The 26,120-nt window shown below is 45.0% G+C and overlaps 1 protein-coding gene across 1 annotated transcript in view; it reads left to right on the top strand.

Moving 5' to 3' along the window:
* LOC119466396 (twinfilin-like) overlaps positions 1-25,669 on the top strand; it is a 49,827-nt gene extending 24,158 nt beyond the window's left edge. The window contains exons 4-6 of the mRNA XM_037726908.2: positions 16,874-17,024; positions 19,957-20,078; positions 24,024-25,669. Coding sequence (XP_037582836.2) covers positions 16,874-17,024; positions 19,957-20,078; positions 24,024-24,179 — 429 coding nt within the window. The 3' untranslated portion in view covers positions 24,180-25,669. The remainder of the gene's footprint in view (positions 1-16,873; positions 17,025-19,956; positions 20,079-24,023) is intronic.
* Positions 25,670-26,120: the final 451 nt, after the last annotated feature.

Here is a 26,120-nt window from a genome sequence, read left to right as displayed (position 1 = left end):
GAGGCAGGTCGATGTGGATGTTTAATCGTGTGTACGCTGTGCCGAGAGAAAATGTCGTGCCCCTTGTGTGCTTTGATGATCACTTAGCCCCTGGGACCGCGTAACGTAGCTCGCAGTATCTTTCGTGTGGTTCGCCGATGCCGATTATCGTACTTATGGCCCGCTCGCGCTTTCTTTGTTCCCGGCTCATGAAAAAGCCTCTGATAATATCGCATCGGATCACAGTGCACGGAAGAATTTGTTGAGGTATTACGTGCTGTAGTTCATGCGCAATTCAACAGTGTTTACGTCGGAAGGATCGTCGTGCAGTCGACGCCGGGACCTGACATGAAGGAACGTTTGCCCACTACGCCTAGAAAGGTAAGTCCGGCGCTTGCGCACAGTTTTGTAGTCAGTGGTTCGTGATGTGTGAATTGTTATACGGATCACGAGATGATTATTAAAGCGATCACAATGATAGATGTGTTTTATCGAATGTTCCTTGTTCATGTCGCAGTGCACATTTAGCGAACAGTTTCACGAAAAATCTCCTGAAACTTATTGGACGTTGCCAGGAGCGTTATCATGTATTTGCTTTCTGCTATAACGTATGCTAGAGCCGGTGCTTGCTTGATCTGAATGGTAAAGAAAGAATTCAACCAGGAAAGTTACTGCTTGTGTACATAATTTCTGTATAGGTAGTTTTAGAAGTACAGCCTTCCGTATTTGTAACTATATTGCGCGAGCGTCAATCATGGGTCATTTTAGCGCCTTCGACGGCGATACTTAGCGAGAACAACAAAAGTAAACGGACGCGCATAAAGAACTCTCCAGCGCAAGCGTCATCTGCTAAGCTGCTCTTCTCAGGACGACGCACGCCCATTTCATAGTATGCTGGTGCGATATAGTTAAAAATGCGGGAGGCTGTACGTCAGCTAACGGCTGAGCGAGGTGGTACTAGATTGTTGTGTCTGACGCATGGCCAGATTTTAGCTTGTATGCGAATTCTCCTACATATAGTGTCGCTAGACTAGCTGTATTTCTTGTGTTGGATGTCCTGTGTGTTTTCGTGTTTGTAAATGTTTGATTATTTCACAGAAACGGAGATTACAACAGCAGTGTTTCTTTTACATCGAATTTTTTTTCTACTGAAAAATAGGGCGTTTGTTCTTGTAATTACCAGTGCATCATCCTTCGAGACAATGCTTTGTTCCACCGCATAAAGGAATATGATTTTGGAACACTTTTCATGTGCTAAGGAATTTTCTCCGTAGTACAATTCACACTTCACTTACTACAGGTGTGCGATTGTGTGAAGCTTTTGATAGTTGATTTATGTTTGCTGCAGTTTCATTTCATGTTAAATAACCACCCGTGATGTAACAATCAGATGTTTACTCAACCAGATGCAGCTTCGTGTAGTTGGTTGTATGAGACTTTTCAGAATGTAACATGATCTTGTTAACTCGCAAGCTTGCTGTTTCATCAGAGATTACAGTAAATTGAACATTTATTATTGTTTAAGGATGTCAAGATTTCGTGAACCAGAGGCACCTCTACACCGCATAGGAACCTAAGACATTTCTGCAGCCGGAACAGCACGGCAAAGCATCTGATCTGCATGCTGCGACAAGGTGTGTACAAAACGGTCCCTGCCACTTAGACAAGCTGTAGGTTTTGTTGGTATAATTCATACCTGTCAACTCTCCTGAATGTTTCGTGAAGATCTCTAACGAGTATACCAGAGGGGGCACTTGCTTTAGGCCAGTTTGTTCAGATAAGTTCCTTAAACAGGCTAAATCGGCAGCAGCAAGAACACTGAAAATGCGTTCTGTGACATAAAAAACAGTGTTGTCAGTTCTGGTGTTTCAAGTTCGCTGCTGCTTTGTGTGCTATATCTCAAGTTAAATAATGATTACTTATGTGTGAATCAATGCAACAGTGTGGGTGCTGAGATCAAGCTTTAAAAAATGTGTGCTATCTCGCCAATAAAAAATTTTTGTCTGCGAAATTTTTACAAAATATAAACTTCACAGGTTGCCATGTATGACATAATGTACAGCACTTTTGCTATGAATATGCCATATTCATAACTTGCAGTTTCGGTCTACTTGAATCGCATATTTTGAATCTGGCCTACCTTCAGTTTAATCAATTCATTTAAGTAGCCTCCTGAGTTATATGTAATTGGAGGCTATTGTAGAAATGCATGATGTGCTCCCTACTGACTGCATTGTGACAAATTTTTTAGGGACCATCTTGTGAGGCACGCATATCCTTTCATGTCTTGCTATGATTTGCCCGACAAAAGCAGCAGGGCTTTGGTTACCTTTGTTATTACGCATTCTTGTAGACTTCCGTTTCTCTCTCTTGTAACATACGTGCATGTACAAATTCCGTGTTCTTTATTATATTTCTGTAAGTTGTCCTAATTGTGTATTACATTTAAAAAAAATGAGGGGGAGCGGGGTTATTGATTCCCATAATACTAGAGAAAACGGGACCTCAGAACAAAAGGCCACAAAAGGTGGCTGAAAGTGTTCGAAGCTCATAATTTAACATTGTCTCCTAAAGCACTACCAGTATGAAACTGTATAAAAAACCAGTATAAGCTAGCTGCCTGATTTGCATCCACATTGTGAGAGTATGTTTTTTTCTTCTTTTTGAGTTCTTTTGTTGACTGTTCTCCTTTTTAGTTCAGAAATTTTTTCCTACCACCTCACGCGATACTCCAACTGGAGCCTATGAGGTATGTTTATAAATAAATAAGTAAATTCCTGAAGCATGCAACAAACAATGCAAATCAGTCCCTAAAGAGTCCATAACGAGGATCTATTATTTTCAGCAGCTACCTTAGTCATATTGTGCTCACTGGCGCACTGACAAAAACCATTGCAGCAGTAAAGCACTACTCTAAACATTTCCCTTTCAACATTTTTAACTCTCGTATGCTGTCTTCTCCAAATCTTGTTGAGTGCATCTGGAATGTTTCGGCAATTATTTTTAACTCAACCATTATGCAAAGGTGTTACCTCAATAATGCAAAGGTTCAGCTTGTTGACTGTTGCTTATTTATACCTAGCCTGATCTGTGGAGTTGACTGTATGCTTTCTTTTTTTTTGCATACCTGCCATGGTTGCTTAGTGGCTATGGCGTTGAGCTTCTAAGCACGAGTTCTCGGGATGAAATCGTGACCATGGCGGCTGCCTTTCCAAGGGGGTAAAATGCGAAAACACCTGTGTACTTGGATTTAGGCACACGTTAAAGAACCCGAGGTGGTCCAAATTATTCCGGAGTCCCTCACTACGGCGTGCTTCATGATCAGACTGTGGTTCTGGCATGTAAAACCCCATTTTGTAATTAAATTTTTTACACAAAAACTAAGGTGGCTTTTAATGATGCCACCTTTTCACATTACTGCATAACCACAAATTTGTCGAAATAATTGAACAAATGTCATCAGTCCTCTGTAAAAGCAAACTTATCTTGTACAGCAGCTCAAATAAGCCATTTTCAGTGCAATAGCAGGCTTAGGATGTTGCCCGAAAATTGTGTCGCATAAGGATGTGCTGAATCGGAAGGCACATTTCTTGCTCATTGTAGAATTATTTCGTCTCTATGTTCCTTTCAATGGTATTCACTGTGCACACATACTAAAGAGATAAGGAACAGGCAGATGGAGCATCCACAGTGCACGCATACCAAGGAAGTCACGGTCAGACAGAGAGCGATAGAGCACAGCGCGCTTTCACTCTCTGTCTGTCGCTTATTTCCCACACATGTGTTCATTGTAGGCACCACCAAAATGAACAGTCACCGACTTGCCCAAACTTCAACTCTTGTGCTTGGTGTTTTTTGTCTACAAAATGCCCATAAGCAAGTCATAGTGGTGGTGATTTTCGCATGTATGGAAAAGGCTTATACAATTCCAGAACAGCTTCATTTGTTCTAGGCATAGTAATGAACTTGCCAGTGTTTATTTTAAAGGCTGAATTAGATAGGAAACTATTGTGGTATTCCTAATGGCACCCTTTTGCATTAAGTTTGTGCAGATGCTTGAAGCTTGTACTATGTTGATGAAAATAGCGTTGAAGCTATAGAAGCATGTTTGTCAAAATGTATTGAATGCTTCCCGGTAGAAATCCGGAGTTATGCTTCTTGGGACACTTATTGGTTAGCCTTATTGGGTAATGCGATTAGCCTTATCGATGCTATAATGTTGCAGGGTCTGCAGGATGGCCAGCGTTACAAAAACATTACCATCATTGTAAGAATACTTGTTCTGCAATAATATAAGGATTGCCCCCCCCCCCCCCCAAGTGATAACGCTTGCTTAGGCTATATCTGTGATAAACGAGCTTTGCTCAGCCAGACAGCCATCCGTGCATGAGAGGCGGCAAAAATTTATGGGGCTTTCGAGTAATCTTCTACAAGTAGATGGTTCATACATCAAATCTTTCTTACTGTGCATGCTATGTTGCTCAAAGTCAACTTAGCTATGAGTACAATGTCTGCATTTTATAACTGTTTATGCCTAATGAAGGTTGCTTTGTCGACAGTGTCACTTTCTATATTGTTTCTCTTATGGCACTAAGCTCACTTGTTTTAATGCTGCTCTAGGTATGGCTGGGCCTGGAGATGAAGTGTAAGCAGACCATGCTATGGCTGCGGATTGGTGCCAATCTTCACATCCGAGTTGTTCCCACGATAGTCAAGCAACCACTGTGATTTGCTTCATTGGCAAGGTAATATAATATGGTGAGCTTGCACCTCAATATTGGTATTGAAAATATGTTAAGTAAAAGGCGCAAGAGTTGGCCTTTATGACAGATACACTCATCTTTTTTTAAAGAGCTCTTTTAGCACTGTTCTTTATGGGCACGTTTTCAGAGGATGCTTATACTCCATTATTGCAAACTGCCGTGGAGCTAGTTTATGTGTTAAACTAGCGCTCTTTCACCAAGAAAAAGTCCAGTTTTTACTCGCACAGCGATATGGTGCAAACGACGAAAGGGTTGGAATAGATCCATCTGAATGCATGTTGCTGACACAAGTACAAAAAGGGCGCATGGCATGGCTAGTGCAATTTGTTTTAGTGATCATAAGCAGTCTTAATGTCTAATAATTCTATTGATGGGGAGCTAACACACTGGTTCCTTGTCATTTGAATAAGGAAAGGTTCAAATATCTCTGAAGCGCTCTAGTCCTTATATTTTGCAACAATCAAGTGGTTTTTAAATATGGGTGCACTTGCACTGAGAGCAGTGCAATACTAATGCCAACTGACCCACACATCAAGTTTGCATGGTCACGCAGCCTGTCATTTATACATTTGGCTTGTTTTGTGCAAAGAACTGAACTTCAACACTGCAGGATACTTCACGATATCCTGGCGAGAGTAACCTGCACCGTCGAACATGCCTTCAGTCAGCTCCTTCTGAAGTAAAAGAAAAGGTCCACGTGTGTAGCTGCCATGGTGTAACCCTGGAATCTGTTTCTGCTCCGCAACTTGAGCTTTTTTTTCAGTGACCACAATTTCATCATTATGAAACGGAATGCATTAACAGGTTCAAACTCAGGGTTACGTTTTTATCTGCATGACTTTGTGGACAAAAACTGATGAAAGGAGGCGCAATGCGACTATTGAACCTGTCCAGGGAACAGGGACGTCAAGAAGTTTTAAATCCATTTGCATAGGCTAACAATCGCAAGGCAAACTGCTGCAATTGTGTGAAAAAGTACCGTGCACTTCTTACTTCTAGGAATAGTGCCAATCTTTTTCAGCTGTAGTTAGCACCATGTATGTACACTGCACGTATAATATGAGGTAAATGTAAGGAAGGTATTGCAGAATAGGCCATTTAAAACTAATGGCCATAATTTTGGCATTAGTATATCTTAGCTCAGACCATCTGACAATTTCTTGAAACTATGAAATTTTTGTTTCTGTAGCTGCTGTCAGCATATTCTATATTAGCATTTGGTCTTATGCACATACTGTTTTCTCTAAAAAAATAAATTCTTGAGTTTCACATGCTAAAACCACGATATGATTATGAGGCATGCTGTTGTAGGGGACTCTGAATTATCCCTTGAACCCTTGTTAACTCAAACTCTGATATCTCAACATATCAGTAAGTCCCCATACCGAGCCACGAAAATTTTTTCGTGGCTTGGTATCGACTTTATGTATATTTGACCTCTTATCTAGCAATGCTTCTGTGCTGTGCTCCGGATATCTCGAAATCTTGACTGCAACACTGTAGAGAAAATGTTATCACCCAAAGGTTTCCATACGTTGTACGCAGCTGCGATATCTCCAAAAGTTGCAAGATCACAAGTGTGTAGCGAATTCTGCTTCATTATACGCCACTCTAGTCATCCACTGTTCACGGTCGGCAGAGATCTCATTGGTAATCCGGGCAGAATTTTTCTCCGACCCCTGACAAAATGCAATGAGCATGATAAAGTACTGCCTCCTGCTTTTTAACTATATTACATGAGAACACTATAATATGGTTGTGCATCATCCTGAATGGGACATCGCATTAGACGACTCTTGCACAGGATAGTGCTTGGTGCACCTGAGAGTACTTCTACATGTCTCGCTGATTATTGCACCTTACAGGTGCTAAAATGATGCGTGATGGACGCTCGCACGATATGGCTAAAAATGCGGGAGGCTGTACACATGAGCATCACAACATGCATGCTCATTTGTATGCATAGAGTTGTCAGCTTGCTTATTTCCTGTGCTCTGTGTTTCTGTGTGGATCTGTGCGCTAGGCCGTACCGCATGAAGCGCCGAATGTTTGGTATGTTATTGGTATTTTCTTCATTAATAAGTTCAGGGCCACGATCTTGTAGCAATGCGTTGTCTGATGCCATTTCTAATCGTGCTGTATCTGTAGCAATGCATTGCTACAAGATCGTGGCCCCGAACTTGTTAAAGAAGAAAATACCAATAACATACCAAACATTCGCCGCAGCCCGTGGCATGGCCTAGCACGAAGGCCCACACAGAAACACAGAGCACGGGAAATAAGCAAGCTGACAACTCTATATGTACACATGAACATGCATGTTTTGGAGGCCAGGTGTACAGCCTCTCGCATTTTTAGCTATATCGCGCGAGCGTCCATCGCGCGTCATTTTAGTGCCTTTAAGGGACAATAATCAGCGAGACCGGAAGAAGTACTCAGGTGCACCAAGCACCCTCCTGTGCAAGAGTTGTCTAAGGTGATGTTCCCTTCAGGACGACGCACGACCATATTATAGTGTTCTCGTGCAATATAGTTAAAAAGCAGGAGGCAGTACCTTCTCATGCTCATTGCACTTTGTCAGGGGTCAGAGGAACACTCTGTCCGGATTACCAATGAGATCATGGCGTAGGATAAAGCAGAATTTACTACAAACACCATTATAAAATGTTCCATCAAGCCAGCAACCAACTAGCCCATCTAAGTCTCTTAATTATCAATATGGGATAAATCAGCCAAACACGGTGGATGCTAAAGTCACTATTCCACTACGGTATTTACTTTGCTGGCAGAACGGTAGCTTCCGAGTAATTTATTAGCTTGACGTGTCCATGCTGCTTTTTAAATGTGCATTTTATGCTTGTACTACTTCTGTTGCTTCAATACTATTGTTAATCGAATAAGTTGTCTTTTTGATTATAACACTTGTTTCAGTGGCCCGCTAATTGTGACAGTTCATTCTACCACAGTAATGCATGTTCCATTAGAATCGTAGCCAAATTGCCTGAAACTAGTTACCTTTGAATGAGATTTGTTGGTATCTCCTATGTTCTGAATGCTTACCCATTCTTATCTCTGTGAACATAACTGCTTTTGCCTTTGTGTGAACCTGTTGCTTAAGTGAAAAGAAATTGTTGGCTTTTCTTTACTTTTTCAGGTGCCCTGCAAGCTCTCACCAAAGCAACACATTCCACTGGTTTTCTGTCAGAGTACCATTAGGATTTCGAATAAACTATGCTTGTCAGATGTGCGACATGCCCCGTCTTAAAATTGGAGCGCTTCAGTAATAATGTTTTAATGGGTGCGCATAAAAACATACGTAAAGTATACTTATGTCTTTCTTTTACAAGTCCTCTTCACCCGACGTTTTTCCAAGTTAAAATTACTCTTTGCTGTACATTTTTTATGCACAAACCATGACAGCAACACAACACTGCAGTAAGATGAGTACGAATGATAAAGCATGCAGTACACCTTCAAGAATTACATTTGCATACTTGTAGTACATATGAAAATGAGCTACCGATCTTTTTCAGGCTGCGTACTCGTATTGGTCATACATGTCAAGCGCACTCATAGGCTACACAAAAATCGTTCAAGGCTGATCTCAAATCCACAAGTGCACCAAATAGATTTAAAGAGGTACTTATGTTAAGTGACATCGGACCAGTCTAACAGAACCTCGCCCAAATAGGGAAATAAATAGGTTCGAACAGGGGTAAACAGGACTGGGTTAAACAGGACAGGACTGAACAGGGCCAAACGGGAGTGGACTAAACGGGGACAAACTGGTCTGGGCTAAACGGGTTCAAACGGGGACAAACTGGTCTGGACAAAACAGGTTCAAACAGGGGCAAACAGGTCTGGACTAAACAGGTTGAAACGGGGTCCCGTTCAATAATCCTATTTGATGAAACCCGTTTGAAATCAAATAGGATTTTTGTAGGGCTCTGCTCTGTCTGATGTACGATAGGAAAGTTTGTTGCACAAGGACCAAGAACCGCGGCATGCCCTGTTGCGCGAAGTACACCAAGAGCACACAAATCGAAAGAACCGCGCGAGCATTACTCAAGCACCGTGAGTACGCTGGAACACGCACGAACTGCGCAGACGGCCGACTAAATGTCAAGGCCGCGCAGCCTAGAGTCCGACACCAGTCACAAACTGCAAATAATCGTGACTATATGGAGTAACAGGATATTTTACGACAAGGGGATTCACGATTCCCATATATGCAGTATCCACTAGCGAGTTATGCAGCGTATATGCGGTATCCATTCGCGAAATAGAAAGAACTATAAGAAGAAAGCTACAATAAGCAGCGCAATATATCGCAACCATGCCGATGTGCCAAAGAAAATTGAATTTGCCTGTGTCACATTGGAAACGAAGACCATGAAATACCAATAACGTAAGATAAAACGGGACAAAACACAATCGAGAGAACCTGAATCGCAAGCGATAACAGCACCGTGTGGTACGCAATATTCTATCGGTGCGCTGTAGCACAAGGCAAGGGAATAGGAAAGGCACTTGACCTCATTTCTTGCGCTACCGTACCCGTAATGAATCATTAACAAAGAGCCTGTATGTCAGTTCTCTTGTCTGCAACATCCTTGCGAAACGGGAAGCTGAAATACCGCGATCACAGCTGTCTAGAGGACATAGGCAAAGTGCGCAGAGACAGCAATTCCCGCCTTTCTTCGCATCCTGCCAAACTTGATAGTTTCACTCCTAAAGGCGGATCCCGATGTCAGGCACACAAAAGCAACATTTCTTCTGACGTTCATCCTCAAGTATTTAACGCTTAACGCCTTAAATACAGCATCACTGAAAAGGCTCCTGACATAGTGACATGAGAATCAGATTGAATAGCAAATTAGTGCCCTCCACTCGGCGCTCTCTAATGCAAAACTAAGCTGCTCCCCAAATTAAAACCATAAAAACAAATCACTGCACACGCAGTGTCGAATAAGACAGCACAAAACAGCAATACTTGCATAAGTGTAAAGGAAATCACGAGGACATTCGTCACACTTGTTTGTCGTGCCGCGCGATGAGGAAAAGGACGCAAGAAAAGCAGTCGAACTCGTGATGGCAAAATCCAAGCTACCTTTATGAAAACTAAAACCAAACTACGTTTACGAAAACTATAAAATCAAACTACAACCACACAGAACCTTACGCCACATGACACGACATGCATACAACGCTAGAACAGCTAGGGTTGATAGGAGTCCGAGAACCAGTCAAGAGAACCCACGGTACGGTGTACATGAGAAGAGGGCTTGCCGAAGTGAGGGGCGATGACGGGACGACGTCGGACACGCCTCGATGTTGGAGACGATGCGGAGTGATCGAACCGGAGACGACCGAACTGGAGACAGCCGCTCACTGGCGCTCATCGGACAGTCTGCATCCGAGCCGCAGTGCACGTTGCAGGAATGGTCAGCCTGCCCAGCGGACAGCTTGCGCGCGAACTGCAGTGCTCGGTGCATATGCGGCCATTAGCTAGGCCACGAACGGTGCTTCGCCGAACAAATGACCAAGGAGACTCCTTGCCCGCGATCCGCAATGCTCGCGGGAAGTGGTAGCACAGCATGTCAACACGCTCCGAGCTGCATTACTCGCGCTGGCGAACGCCTTGTCGAAGGGCAACGGTCGGGCGGCAACTCCATGGACGGCCGCGTTGTTTAGAGCCTTGCCTGTCGGCGTCCGACACGTCGGCCTGTTGTCTTCCGTCTACCGCTGACTAGCCGCGTGTCTCGCCACGAAGCATTTCGCCACGTGCTCGCCATACGTGGCCCAATACCACTGGGCCATCGCTGATTTGGCGAGATCACTCACATGTGTGGTCAAATCGCGAAAGAACCCGCGCGCACTTCGTCGTCATCGTTTTCTTTCACTCGTCACAATGCCAAAGGACAGCACAACCGAAAACAGGCAGAAACACACGACAGCCCAAACCAAGCGCAATTACGGAACTATGCACAGGCCGGTTTCACGCGGGAGCCCGCCGCCGCGGCCACACGCTTGGACATGTACACCGTGGTCATGTGACCGATGTGACGACGGTATCGCCACCTTGCGTAAGGTTGGATAAATGACGAATTCTCCCGACATAAACGGCGCCGTCGAAAACCCGGTACGCTAGATAATTGAACAGATACGGCTAGTATTTTGAAAACATTTTCAAGATGTATTCACCCCTCGTTTTTAAGCTGTCGTGCCTGCGACGTTTTTAAAGCGTCGATTTTGGTCAAAAATCTGTTTTAGACGTTGAATCCATGAATATAATACGACGTTTTGAAGGCTTTGTGTGCTACCTGGGATGTTTGATACGTATTGGCAGTTCCTGCCGCAATCATGGCCTACGATTAACAGTGTTGATCGAATATCGACTGGGCCATTCTGATAGAGATCCAGCGCTGGCCCTCTTTGCACATGCAGCAAACAATATTAGCACTGCCGTTCAACAAGGCCTCAATTATTGGACCGACATTCCTATGGATTTGCCAACATGGGTTATCCCGGGCGCGGCGGCCGCATTTCGATGGAGGCGAAATGCAAAAAAAAAAAAGCCCTTTTGCTTGCGTTGTAGTGCACGCTAAAGAACCCCAGGTAGTCAAAATTAATCCGGAGCCCTCCACTAAGGCGTGCCTCATAATCATAACTGGTTTTGGCATGTACAAACCCAAGAAAGAAGAAGATCATGGGTTCCCAAGTTGGCTTTCTTGCAACAACACAGGGCTGATAGCAAGCAGATTTCTGGTTCCTGATTTTTTAAAATGTATTTTTGTACGACTTGCTAAGCTTAACTGATGCTTAAAGAGCCAATACGAACTTAAAATCTCGAGTTTTAGGGGCCTAAACCACAGTATGAACATGAGGCACGTCGTAGGGGGGGCCTTGAAGTTTATACTAACCACCTGCGTTTTTTTTCTCCCGTGCACCCCATGCATGGTACGCGGTCCTTTTTGGACTCCGCCCTCACTGCAAAGCACCTCTTTAAAGGAAAACCCAATGTACAGTCTGTTTCACACTTAGGGGAAATCTCGGAGCGCTTTGCATCGCGATGCTGCGAGCGCTGTAGTCGGGTGCCGGAAGTAGCTCGCGCAGGCGCAGACGGTCGAGGCACGTTATCTTGAACCGCGTCGACTGCTACGGCGGCGCGCGCTGGCCGCATCGTCGGGAAGTGTGCTACTGTCAAGGGCAGTTCATCGTTACTGCGGGCACTGAGCCGATAATGTTAACTAAACGTTGTGCGACGCCAGCCTCTGAACCTTCATTGGCAAAAATGGGGTTCTACACACTTCTTTTGAGAGCACTTTTCGTTTGTTCTTTCGAAAGGCCGAGGTACTGAGTGCGTGCACGATATTTCTTCACTGCGTGTGCTACCGTAATACGCAGCGACAAGAAGGAGACACAAAAATGTGCGCACAACGTTAACATTATCGGCTCAGTGCCCGCAGTAACGATCAACTGCGCATGACAGTAGCACGCTTCCCGACGATGCGGCCAGCGCGCGCCGCCGTAGCAGTCGACGCGGTTCAAGATAACGCGCCTCGACCGTCTGCGCCTGCGCGAGCTCCTTGCGGCACTCGACTCCAGCGCTCGCCGCATCGCGATACAATGCGCTCCGAGATTTCCCCTAAGTGTCAAACAGACTGTACAGTCGCGGCCACTGTTAGAGGGAACACGGAGCGGGTGACTGCGCTCCGCGGAGCGCCACGACGGGCGCCGTGCGAACTATTGCGGCGCAAGCGCAGTCAGCGCCACAGGCGGAGTTAGCTGCGCGTCGTCTGCTACGGTGCCTCCCACTTCGCCTCGAGCGGCGAAACCTAGATTGCGCGCGTGCTTTGGAATACACAAACCCTGTAGCAATGGCGCGTCAATAGATACTATTCTAAATCAGTTATGAAAGCGCGCAGGCATGCTGTACGCCTAAAATATTAACTGCGCCTTTTACTTCTAAAAGTTCCCTGTGATCACAGAGGGTGGGTTTCAGAATTGGCATGCTAAGGAAGTAAAAAAATCACACGAAAAACAAGAGATATTGATAAATCTGTGCTTCCGATTTATTATATATACGACGAAGCCAAGACCACGGCTGCAAATGAAGCTTAGATGATGGTCTCCTTCCTTTCGGAGACAATCGAGGCAGCAGGGTGCAATGTCCGAACCAATGACGAAGGCGAATTTTAGTACCTGGTTGCATCTCCCCCGGAGGCAATCGCGGCAGCCACCCTACGTGGCAGGGAACTGTATAACGAATCCACAAGAGTGGCATCCAGCTTAAGGCGTTCCCATTCAGCGTGGACTGCTCTCCAAAGGCTGTCCCTTGACATTCCATGGAGGGGCTTGGATGCGAGTGCCGCTTTCATTTGGCCCCAAATATTTTCAATAATATTGAAGTCTGGTGACTGGGGCGGCCACTCTAAAACGGCGATGTTGAGCTGGCGTAGTAGGGCTTCAACTTTCTTCGAAGTGTGCACAGGCGAACGGTCGTGTTGGAATACAGGACCAGCCCCGGAGAAGTGCACCTTTGCAAGTTCGCGATGGGCCACTGTGGTCAAAGTTTCGCAGTACTTGTTCGCTGTGAACTTGCCGTCGATTCTCACAAGAGGTCCAAGACCGTCTTTTGTGATCATGCCCCAGACACTTACAGTTGACCTTCCGCTTTTCGAGACTCTTTGTAAGAAGTTTGGCTGTACCTGCATCAAGGGAAAAAAAGAAAAGAACATTTGGGTGTCTAGACTACCGATTGTGAACGCATAAAATAAGGAAACGTACAGATAGCTGAAGCCGTTACGAACTTGTTCAAGCTATGTTTAAACGTGCAGTGTTTGAAATGCCTTTACGATTAACCGCAGTCTCATAATTCGTCATTGCGTTCTTCTAAACGATTTCGGTGCACGTTAATGATTCCTAGGTGGTCAAAGTTAATCCGGAGCCCCTCCCCCCCCTCCCCCCCCCCTACGACGCATCGCATCGCTTGTGTAGCGTCGGCCGTTAAACCTCATAATCAATAATCGTCATGAAAACGAAAGCACCCGGGAGTCTCGAGATGTATGCATGCAAACGGAATGACACACCCATTTAAACGTATTCACAGTACAAAATTGGAAGCCCAGGCTGGAATCACATTTCTTTCTTACAAAAAGCACGTTTGCGAAAACACATTCTCGTGTAGCTTACCGGGTGTTGTCAGGGCGCCAAATACGGGCTTGCTGATCGGACGATGTAGTGAACGTGCACTCGTCTGTGAAGACGACTTGCTTCCACTCCTCAGGTGAACGTTGCGCATGCTGTCGAGAAAACTGCAGCCGTTTTTCTTTGTTCTGAGCGCGAAGAAGAGGCTTTTGGGCTGCAATCCTGCTCTTCAGACCCGCTTCCCGGAGGCGTCGCTTGACCGTTGTCACGGATGCTCTCAAGTCGAGGGTATTTTTGATTTGCTGAGCAGAGAGACCTGGCTTCACGGCTGCCGCCGCAACGATCCAAGCATCCTCTTGTTCAGTCGTAACTCGAGACCTCGGCTTCCGCGGAGCATCGTTGATCCGGCGGCAAGATTTAAATGCTCTTACGATCCTGTTGACTGTCTTGAGCGTTCTTCCCGTCGCTTTGGTGATTTTTGGCTGCGACCTACCTTTGAAATAAAGCTGGACGATTTCCCAGCGGTCATTCTCAGGAACTCTGGTCATGCCGGAAGGTATTGCTTTGACGAAATGCCACACTAAGAACACATGCAGCCCCTTTTAAACTCATAACGAGCAGAGTTTTATCAAAAGTGGGCGTAACTTTCGTCGCCTAAATGCGCTGTTTGACATGTGAAGCATCCAAGGCACACGCTGTTAATGTTATGCCACGTGCTCTATTTCCTTTTGTAACCAAGTGAAATTTCAGCGACCAACTTCATTTTGCGACGAAAACGAACGTCTGAAAGTCGAAGCCGAATACTGGGTGTAGCATGAACGGCGCGCCCAGATAACCCAGTTCAAATACTTTCTATCGAGCTCCATAGCTACAGTATTTTGAACCAGAGCGCGTGCGGCGAAGTGGGAGGCACCGTAGCAGACGACGCGCAGCCAACTCCGCCTCTGGCGCTGATTGCGCTTGCGTCGCAATACTTCGCGCAGCGCCCACTTGGTGGCCCGAAGAGAGCGGCCACGCGTGCCGCGTTCCCTTTAACAGTGGCCGCGACTGTACATATCTCGATTTCTATGTATCTATGTTACTGATCTTTCTAAATTCTTGTTATGGAGCACTAGGAGACTCTAGAGCAGGGGTTCTCAAGCATGTTCGTTCCAGGGAACCCTGCTAAGCTCCATGAAGCGTCAAGGAACCCCTCCCCCCTCCTTCCCCCGAATTAACCGAATTAAAATGTCCTAATTAACCGAATGTCGAATTTTCGAGGGTATCAAGAAAACAATAAACAAATGCTTAACTACGTCAACACGCTTTTATTTGCTCAGTGAATCAACAAATCCTGTTTATATTTAGCACAAGCCCAGTGCGGAAGCTGAAATTCTCGTCATCTCATGACTGATTAGCGCTAGCAGCGGCGAAGGCCTCGCGTGCGTCCATCCCGATTATTTTTTCTCCAGTCAGTCAGCTGCTCGCCAACAAATTGTCCATCCATTGCGATGAAGCCAGTGCTCTTAATCTTCGACAGCTTTGCACTGAGTCAAAGCATAACTACTGCTTGCCGCAACCGCTGCGGACGAAACTGCGGCCGATATCGACGCGATCATGGACGGCGACCTTGCAGTGCAGAAAGCAGGCGGCCGACGCACGCACCAAGTCAAAACAAAACAAAACTACCATTCGTTGCAAGAAGTGCGGACGAAACCGCAGTCGCTATCGATGCTACCATGGTTGGCTACTACGCAGTTGTGAAGGCACGCAGCTGACGTACGCACCGAGTGAAAACGAAACTACTGTTTGTCGCAACCGCTGCGTATGAAACTGCGGTGGTTATCGACGTGATCATGGATGGCAACTACGTACTTATGAAGGCACGCGGCATGCCGCCAACGCGGTGTTATGCGCGGCGATAAGCGCAAGAATAAAGTTTTTAAGGGCACAATTAGCCACGAAGCGCTCCAGCGTTGCCGCTGAGGACCATGGCGATGCGGACTGCGCCGCTTCGTTTCGGTTGGACGGTAGCGCCGTTCTTGCTCTTCTGCGGCGCGTATTTGCGATGCTCCGCACATTTTTTCTTCCTTTTTGTTATTCCTCTAACGTATACGTCAGTGCGCACGCAATCGGCACCTACGCTATCTACAAACAGGAGAAATGCACATGTTGGTACGTTATGGCCTCCGAGATATAAGTGCTTAGGCACGCTGCCCGTTTTCGGAGGTTGGGTGGCTACAAGCTGCTTGCGAATTTATTGCGCAGTTCGCGCGTTGCCGTTACGCGTTGTGATGTGCCTTTTGACACTCGGGCATGAGTGAATCTGTGGATCGAGCGCACCTCGTTTTCGCCGTTTTAGCCACTTGGTGAGTGCGGGACCACGGAAAATTTATCAGTGGCTCGCGGAACCCCGAGCAGGGGCCTGCTGAACCCCAGGATTCCGCGGAACTCACTTTGAGAACCCATGCTCTAGAGTATGTACAGCACCGTATTTTCTTGCCCAAAATTTGTAAGCATTAAATTTTTGATAAGTTTTCCGATATTCGATTTGATATTTGGCATTTTTTTTTCTTAATTTTCAATCGATGTTTGGTTTGAAATACACTATTCGGTATTCGCACACCCCTAGTAATTATACTTGCGCACTCAGTGTACACAAGCACATGCTGTGGCAGTCATCTATTGCATTTGGACGAGACTGGTTTCCAAAAAGAAAACTAAGCGCCTTCATACTGCAGCTCTACGTACCTACTGCATATCTGGAACACACTGTCCCAGTGAGTTATTGCTTATGCATCCAAGGCGCAGTTACTTGTTGGATCGTTTAACATGTGCGTTTTGCATTTATCACAGTGATTTGTATTTGTTACCTCCTTTTATTCATGCAGTTCTTTCTTGCTAGTGTAGTTTCTGTCAACCCTTCTGCTGTTATGTCTGAGTGGTGATGCAGATATGGTAGATGAATAAGTGCTATGTACTGCTGCTTGTGTTCTTTGCAGAACATAGACCCAGCCAAGGAAGAAATCAATCTGGAGGTGCGCGACAATGTCACGGTCGACAGGTTGGCACAGCGTGTTCCTCGTGACCATCCCCGCTACCACCTGTTCCTCTTCCCCCACAAGCATCAGGGCGAGAAATTCAAGAGCATTGGTAAAGTCTAATGCCGTTTGCACAGTGCCACATTGACCTATTCGACCTTTTTAGGTGCAAAAAGTTCTGTTCATTGGAAACAGTTTTTCCGCATTTCTTGTATGTTCAGAATCACGAAAAGTGTACAGCTGCCGAATGGACTAAGAATTTCAGGTCCTTCAGTAAGTTTTGTCAAGTTTACAAAATGTTGTGCGTAAACTCTCTGTAGAAATGTCAGATATAGTATCAGTGGCAGCGATAGACAACAGCACGAAGGTCACTTTGCTCACTTCTGCAGCGACGCTTAAATTCCTCACGCCAGCGTTTGACAGCACGTGTCCGCGCTCATCGAGTGTGATGTGTTCATGTTTGCCTGCAGGCGCTGACACCATGCTTGTTAATATAGTTAATAAGCAAATGTTTACAAGTTCATATAGATGATAAAACTAATATTCTTATTTTGTATAGCTGTCTACTAATTTGCTATCGCAATTGATACCTCGGCTGTCGGGCGAAAGTACAGCTTTTTTTCACACGTAAGAATTAAAATAATATTGTGTGCAGTTCAACACTACTCCCATTTCTCAATTTTTCCTTTTTCCCGGCTCTTGCGTTTCCCGGCTCTTACGTCTTTTTTTTTTTTTTTTTTACGGTCCCGTGAAAAACATATCAGCGGGGTTCTACTGTATTAACATTTCCAAAACTTCAGAATTCTGAAAATTATGTTACGCTCCCACCTCCTCCAAAGCGCCTACATCAGCCAAAATATTCACCTCACTGTGGTCGCTACGAGACCGCTAGGGGCGATGACGGGGATATTTGCTTCCTTGGGGTGTAAAGGGAAAGACCGATGGGGGTGAAGGTAATGCAGGGTGACAATGAAGAGTCCTTGATCGGAAACCCAGTGGTCGCAGGGCTTTTGTGAGACACATTTTGATAAAGCATGCACGCAGCCGTTCTTCCCCCACTTCTCGTGCAATCCGCTATCCGCACCATGCACTCCTAGACCGTTGTCAGGAAGAGATGGCTACGCGATCCTTCAAGGGTTGTGGGATGAGTGTCGCGTTGGGTGGCAGCGAGGACGGGCACTTGCATAACCGGCTTGCATCCACCGGAGAGCCCGTGGTCTGTTCAAAAAGTTCTGTGATAAAGTTTCCGATATTCGATTCAATACTCTGCTTCTTTTTTTCATGATTTGATTCGATATTTGATTCGAAATCTCCTATTTGGTATTCGCACACCCCTAGTAGAAACAAATGCTCTCTGTACAATAGGAACTTACCCGTTTTCACATTTGTGAGCCACTGCTTTCCTGCATAGCGTGGGTATCACTTTGACTAGCAGTGACGGCATCTTCATAATACCTTTTTGTGCAGTCTGACTTACAACAGCTGGGAACTATTAAGCAGGTTCATATTTTGTATATTTCAGATTTTTTTCACTCCAGTCCTATGGGCGCCGCCATGTTTGGTCATGTCTATTGGTTGCCTCAGCTGTGCCCGTTGCCTCCGTGATTACAATGAATGTGCATAACACCCGCAGCAGCTCAGCAAACCTCTGTTTTTGGCAGATATTGTAAATGGTGACTGGGTGGACGACACAAAGCTTTGGCCACAGCTTTAGAGGTCATGCAAGCGCTATCTGAGCTCATAATGCCTTGTCCAGACAGTGCGAGCAGCGTATATGGTGCTTCTACTAGGAGCAGGGCTAGAAATGTATTCCAAGCTGTCCAAATGTTCCGCTTCTGATCAGGATTATAATGTCTTTTTCTCTTCGTTTTTTGTTTGGCAATCACTTTGAAGCAGCAGCTTGTCATACGTTTCTGACTCACTATAATGGTCCTTGGTGAGGTCACTATCTGATTGTTTATTTTCTGCCTAATCGTTCGTGGGTGTGATCAGTTGTGATAGATTTGTTCTTGCCGTGCGCAATTAAGGCTTGAAGCCTTATGGTGTGGCTTCACGGCAGCATGGCAAACACGGTCGTTAAGCAACTCTATAGGGCGAAATTTGCGCTGCTGTGAAGTTGCACTTCAAGACGAAATTTGCATATAACAACCCACACTGATTGTTCTGGCTCTTTTGATTATTTCGTATTTCGGGTAATCCCTGTAGAGTCTGAATAATTCATCTCTAACTTGATATCGCCTTACACATGCTTAAGTTTTTTTCTCGCCTCCCCTAACTGCACCCTCACCTTATAATTGTGACCGCCTAATAATCGAATAAATATGGCAAACTACGCCCATTCATGATTGGTTAGTGTCATTTTGCGGATTTTGCCCACTAATTAGTTTTTTTTTAGAATGTTATGAAACTTAGTGCATTCACTGCAGATATTGTCATTGTCACATTTCGTGTCTTAAAAATGTCTGTGTAGCAGCAAGTGCTTAAACATAGTGACACTAGCAGACATAAAGGGTCACTAAAGGAAAATAGTAATTCAAGCTAGCTCGATAGTGTTCGTCTGAAAGTCTGTCATTGTTTTCTGTGTGTTCTGTGAGCCCATGTTGCATAGCAAATTGTCGCCAAAAGGCCCGCTGCTGCTCCACAATTTAAATCACCTTCACCAAAATGACCGAGTTGACGTTATCTGTACCTGACCTCTCTCAATAGTGCACTATGTAAACCAGCCAGTGCTGACTTCACACGAGAGTTACCATAGTGCACGACGGGTGACACCATTCCCGATTTTCTGTTCTTGTCATTTCATCGCTTACTGTCTGCACTCGCTACGAATGACCAATTTGTTATTACAGAAGCGTAATCTTTCAACCTAGCTCAACTTAATATTCTCCTTCATGATCTTTTTTAAGGTCCTACACGTTTAATGGCATTAACCTCGCCTGTGTGGTACGGGTATAAGTTGTTTCTCTTGCCTAACTGATGGCCGTCATAGAACCAAAGCGGCACTTGTGTCACTGTGTCTTCCTCTGCACTGCCTCCGCGTGCAGTGTTCATCTACTCCATCGCCGGCAGCGAGTGCCCCATCAAGGAACGCATGCTCTACTCCAGCTGCAAGCTCCCCCTGGTGGACACCATCGAGACGCAGGTTGGCGTGCCCATCACCAAGAAGGTAGGGGGCCTCCAGCTATGACATGCTTTCCTAAACACTCCTGAAAATTGATAGGCTGCTTTAGAAGCAGGGAAGAAGTTTGTGCGTGTTGGTAGGTCATTGTAATTTTAACTGGGGATTCATAGCGCTAAAACGACACAAGGACGAGGAAGAACACGGGACAAGCGCTCGTCGCGTGTTCTTCCTCGTCCTTGTGTCGTTTTAGCGCTATGAATCCCTGCTTTAGAAGAGGGGCCCCCAAAGATAGGGAGACCCTAACGTCTCGGCACGGCGCATGCGCCGAACTCAGCCTGTATCTTTGGGTTTAGGTTATCGCTAGCCCGTAACACTATGTTTCAAAAATAGCGTGGGTGCCCCAAACGCCTCTAAACCTGCTTTGCGTCGTCTCGACGTTGTCGCAAACATCTCAGAAACGCGTCAACACCTTCTCATTGAAAATAGTATACTCTTAGGTAGACCTTTCATCCCGTAAAATAATATGGATTGCATTATTTAACGTTTTTGTTGCTTTGGCATTATGTTTTGATTTTCCTTCTGCGTGTGTGAAGGGTGCTGCGATTGTGTTAACGCTAATACAAGCCGGGAACCCTATTCTAAAGCACCTTCCAGGCAGGGCAGACAGTGAATGCAAAGCAGTCGCTTGTTGGGGCACCCTAAGCTCTAGACCCCTATTCTAAACCTCTCTAATCTCTAATCTATCTGTTGATATTTGTGATTTTACTGTCACAAATTGAAAAGATGTGCTGCTATCAGTTTGCTCCCGACCCCTTCTTTATTTTTTTTCCTTTAGCCTTTTAAGGACGAGACATAACAATGCCTGAAGAAAATCTTTCTTTTTGTCACACACTGTGCGAAACACAGTGAGAATTACGATATTCAGTGAAGAAAAAAAAAATTGTTGCCTAACTGTTTTCAGCAATACATTTATTGCCTGTGGGCAGTACCCGGCAGAATTCCAAAGACAAGGTTTGCCCCAAGCCATATATGGCTTCATGTGGCACTTTTAAAGATAGAGGTGTGAAAGATAGGTGCACATTGCCTTTCCTCTACGTTAACCGTGTGGCACCACTGCAGCCGGTAATCTTGCATTGGTCTTTCTCCTCTGACTGTGGTTTCAAAAGAAATCAAGCTGTGTACCAAATGTCTTCTTTGTCCTCTGTTCCTGCCATAATTCAACAAATGACGCTTGCTGCCTATCATTCACTGTTGGCTGAAGACATTTACACAGAATCTCCACACTCAAAATTGAGAGTCATTCAGTCAGATTTTATTTTGTGGCTTTGTTGCATGTAGGTAACATTTGTCCATAAAGGTACAGTCCATGCCAGTTACAGCAGATCCGCAAACAACATACTTTTAAATATAACAGACTATTCTTCTCACTTGGTTTGCTGTGCCTTTGTTATCAATGCAACGAATATTGTTTTTAATGGGCCCAGCTATAAAGGACCGTCGGCTACAACGAACAAATTGTGGGGCAAATTTTGTCTAGATGCTCTACATACAGTTAAACCTCGGTACAGTGGACTTCTGTTAATGCAATTCTGGTTAATTCGACCCCCAGCCAGCTGAAGGTCCTGGTCAGTGCCCATGCATTTCTATGGGCACAAATTTTTTTATTTCGAGCCTAAAATTGGCCTTCGCCGGATAATTCAAACTGGACCAGTCAGCATGCACGTGTCTGACTCCTATGGTGACCCTCCCTATAGCGATCCCTTTAGTGACAGCGTCTGTCTTGGTGGAGCTTGGGGGACAGTGAATGCATTCAGCACGCGTCATCTCTCATCGAAAACGCATATTTGCAGCCTGCCTTAGAAAAATTTTCAAGTAATAACTGTAGCTCACAATGTTTGATTGCGGTATTTACCCCATTCTAACATGTGCCTCTTTTTTAAAAGAAAATTAGGCCGAAAATTGCATGTGCAGTGCAATCCGACACAGAGCCAAAACCGCCTTCGCAATGTTTGCATGCTTTGCCGCATAACACAGATGTACTGCGGAGAAGCCGACTGTCAAACAATTGTGTGGCAAAGTTGACTTTAGGAAACCGGCTGCCATTGTGCAACAATCTTTCTTGCTAAAAAAATGGGCTGCACGTTGGATTTCTGTTTTGTTTAGGAGTTTTAATGTCATTTCTACATTAGTGCAAGGGTGCATTAGAATCGGGAAAATACTGCCAACTGAATCAGTGGTGTGCATAACGAACTTCAGTATAACGAAACTCTCGATATAATGCAGTATTTAACCTTTTATAGCTTCTCGTCCACAGAGTACAGACGAGGCATGTACGTTTGCGCGTAAGAACAGTACGGTCACCTAGCAGCCTCGGCCCCTCAGACTTCAAACTGTAGCTGGAAAAGGGGGCGTGTACGGGCTGACGCCACTAGACGGAGCCCACCTGCAGATGGCGCAGGCTTTTTCAAGGAGAAGTAGCCTAGCAACGGATTACAGTGTCGTTGCGGCTGCACTGTGGGTAGGCCACGTATACGTCGGTTGTGCTTGTCTAACGTCGACAACAGCTTCGCTGTACATCTGCTTTCACAGGGTGGAATGGAGGCGGATTTTTTTTATGTAGATTTACTCTGTATTCCTTGTTCTACCACTGATATTCTTTTGATTCTATCAGTGTTAACAAACTCGCTCCATTTTTGCATGACCTCGTAGTACGTCTGGAGATTTGTTGGTCTCACTAGAAGGCTTATCTGCCGCTGTAGGACACGTGGAATGTGTTTTCGTTTACCCGAGCAGAAAAGGCTAATAATGTTGAAAATTTCAACCCACTGTAATGGTTCAGTGGCTATGAAGTTCTACTTCTGTGCCAGAGGTCACTAGTTTAATTCCTGTTCGTGGCGGCCGCACGCTTATTTAGGCAAAAAATGCAGACACTTGTGTGCTTAGATTTATCTGTGAACTAACTCCTTCCATGCCATGCTTTTATTACGAATTCTGCCCAAAAATGGACAAAATCTTTACTGTAGAATTATTTGGGAAAAGCGATGTATGCAATAATTTAAGCGTTCATTCATACAAAATTTCACCTAATAATTGCGAAAGTGAAGCGTAACCAAATTTTTTTTAATATGAAGAGAACAGTGAAAATTGGAAGAAAATGAAAAAATTTTGTCATCGAGCTGAATTCATCCTTGGCTATTTTGCTTGGGTACGGACCTGATCTATCATTGTTATCATTATTGATCGTTTAATGCAAACACAGGTGCAGTACGTGTTGCCTTTAATCATCATGCCCCGGGGGTCAACTGCATCGTCTCTTGGTCACAAAAGAATTCAACAAAATAAGCTGCCTGCTCTTTCCTTGCAGTTATATCTGGTCATGCAGTCACAGATATTTGCATCAAATGTTATTTCTTCAAGCATAGCAAAGGATCCGCAGTCTTGTAAAAAGGCCCTTGATCTTGTATGGTGTTTTTTTCGTACCTGACCGTCATTTGCTCTTCCTAGGGCATAGCAGGAAGAGAACAGGTGCTGTCGGTTACATCAATCCTTTTTAATGTCATAATGACAGGAGCTGTTCCAAGTTGTGCACCAGAAACCATCCATGTGTACTCAGCAACGAAAGCAAGAGCTGCCTGACCTGTCACTGAGCAGGGCATCATGTTGCGCTGATAGAATAGGACACCCTTCACTCTCGATTTGTAAGAGTGGTAAGGAGATTTACCTCTCAGTCTCTCGAAAGGTCATTCATTAAGAATAATAGTAAACTGGGCATTTTGGTACTGGTTCATGCTTTAAGTTTATGTTTAAGTTCTGTGTCAGTTAAAGCGCTACCCTCAAAATGTTTCATTCTTGATCTCTCTGTTTATATAAGCTGGCGTTTGGAAAATTTTTGTGTTATATCAGCAAGAACCGTTAGTGCATTTTGGAGCTTGGCTTAAAGCTATGTCAAAAGTCCCATTGCATCGCTTAGTCAATTTATCGCTTCCCCAGGTGGAAATCGATGACCCGAGTGAGCTGAATGAGGCCTTCCTGATCGACCAGCTGCACCCAAAGCAGAACATCTGCAAGCAAAAATTTGCCAAGCCCAAGGGACCGGCCAACCGTGGTGCTCGACGCCTCATCCGGACTACTGATCCCGAAAATTGACGCCCATGGAGCTGCCCGTTATTTAGGCCCCTGTTTTCCGTCTGCCTGGCATTGTGACCAGGTGGTGTGGCCTCGGTGCGGCGGTGTTGTGAGAAGGACAGGCAGTGCAGCTGCTGAACGTCATCCCTGGTGCAAGAGCATAGGCACGCGCATTCTGCTCTGGCTGGCGCACGAGCGTGCAGTTTGTGTCTTCCTTGGTGAATGCGAATGCAGCACTGCTGCTGTCACACTATGCAATGTTTGCCCCTTGATGAAGGTGGTTAGCTTAACCAGCCATCTCACGACAGTGCCTGGCTTAGTACAGTGAAATCTGGTGTTTAGCTGATCAAGCACATTCGGTAAAGAGGAATGAGTGGACACAGCCTTACAGCCTTTTTGAGTTTATCTTGGTTATCTGCCTCAATTGAGTGAGGCTGCTGAAGAAGCGAGCCAGTCACTGAAGTCATTTCCCTCATATTTCTTGGTGGATTGTGTGGTCAGGCAGTATTCAGGCAGTTTGAAAGGGTTTGGTGTCTGTTGTCCTCTCTCAAGGCAATCTTCCTCATAGCACTTAATACTTAAAAGATGTGCTGCTACATCTACCGTTGCAGTTGAGACAGCCTTAAGCTGGTGCTAAAAAGGTGAAGTTCCCAATACACCTCTGTACAATGGCAAAGATACCTGAGAAATTGAATTGGGAGAATGGCTTTTGTCGCTGGTAAGTTCATGGAGTGTTGCACGTGACATGCATGCTTGCACTTGCAAGGCATACCAGAAGTGTTTTATTTATTTTGGAAAAGAAACAGTAATGATTCTGTAATTACAACATCGTAATTCCTCTATGATTTCTATGGTTTCAGTGATCGTTGGCCACATTTTTATATGTGTGTCATATGGTCCTTGTTTGCTCTCCTTTTTAATCAGACCTGTGAAAATAGGCGTACTTGAATTTTTTAGAGATCTTTATTTTCATTTTCTTTATCGCACTAGAGCTTGACATGCATACAGGTTAATTACATTTCTTGCTGATTAAGATGCAGAAAACGTGTGATTGCTGATGCTTGTGTTTGCACGAGAGTGTTGGCCCCCTGGCAGGGTAGTTTTTGATGCGGTCTGGCAAACACTAGAGTGTGAAGGTGTGGTGTCTGATTTCTCTGCAAGATTTCTAACTCTTACACTGAGATATTGTGGCACACTTTGTGTCTTGCATATGTGCGTGCATCATCAGTGCACGCAATAGTATCTGCTGAGCACTTTTGCATGCCTTGGCCTGTCTTGCGAGAGCAAGAGTTGAGGTAGGGACAGTCGCCTGGCAAAAGATGCTGCACTTGATTAAACCAAAATGTGTTTTCTTGCATCATAGGTTTGCTGCTCTTAAGATGCCTTTGTCATCAGCTATTGTAGCATATTCTATAAAGAAAATGGAAATGAAAAAAAAAAACACTACTACAGCGTTGTTCACTTGTACCTTTGGTGTCTGCCTCAATTGAATGAAGCTACTGAAAAAGCGAGCCTCTCACTAAAGTCACTTCCTGCACTTTGCCGGGTGGATCATGCAGTCAGGCAGTTTTCATGCCAAAGGCAGCATAAGTTTGCTGATGTGTTGCCAACAGGTGGAAAGCAAGTCACATAGTCTGTCAGCTGTGGATGGCATGCTAGGTTAAAATTACTGTTGTGTAGAATGCAAAGTCATAGACTGTGCACAAGTTTTTTATTTTAGAAAGAGTCTAAAAAAAAGTAAGATCAAGCTGTATTAGTATATTAATCTTCTACAGTGTCAAAAAAAAAAAAGCCACACTCGCCACGAGAGGGAGACTGGTAATCCTGGAAGGACTGCCTTGAAGTTGCCGCACCAGCTTGCTGTGGTGACGTGCATTAAAATGGCATCTGCTCTGGCCTAATTAACTTTAAGTGAGAAGCACTTTTGGGGCCTGGGCTTTCGGCATTTAATGTGATCTCATG

This window comes from Dermacentor silvarum, chromosome 10 (assembly GCF_013339745.2).
Source record: "Dermacentor silvarum isolate Dsil-2018 chromosome 10, BIME_Dsil_1.4, whole genome shotgun sequence".
NCBI lineage: Eukaryota > Metazoa > Arthropoda > Arachnida > Ixodida > Ixodidae > Dermacentor > Dermacentor silvarum.
This window is presented reverse-complemented; position numbering and strand designations above follow the sequence as displayed.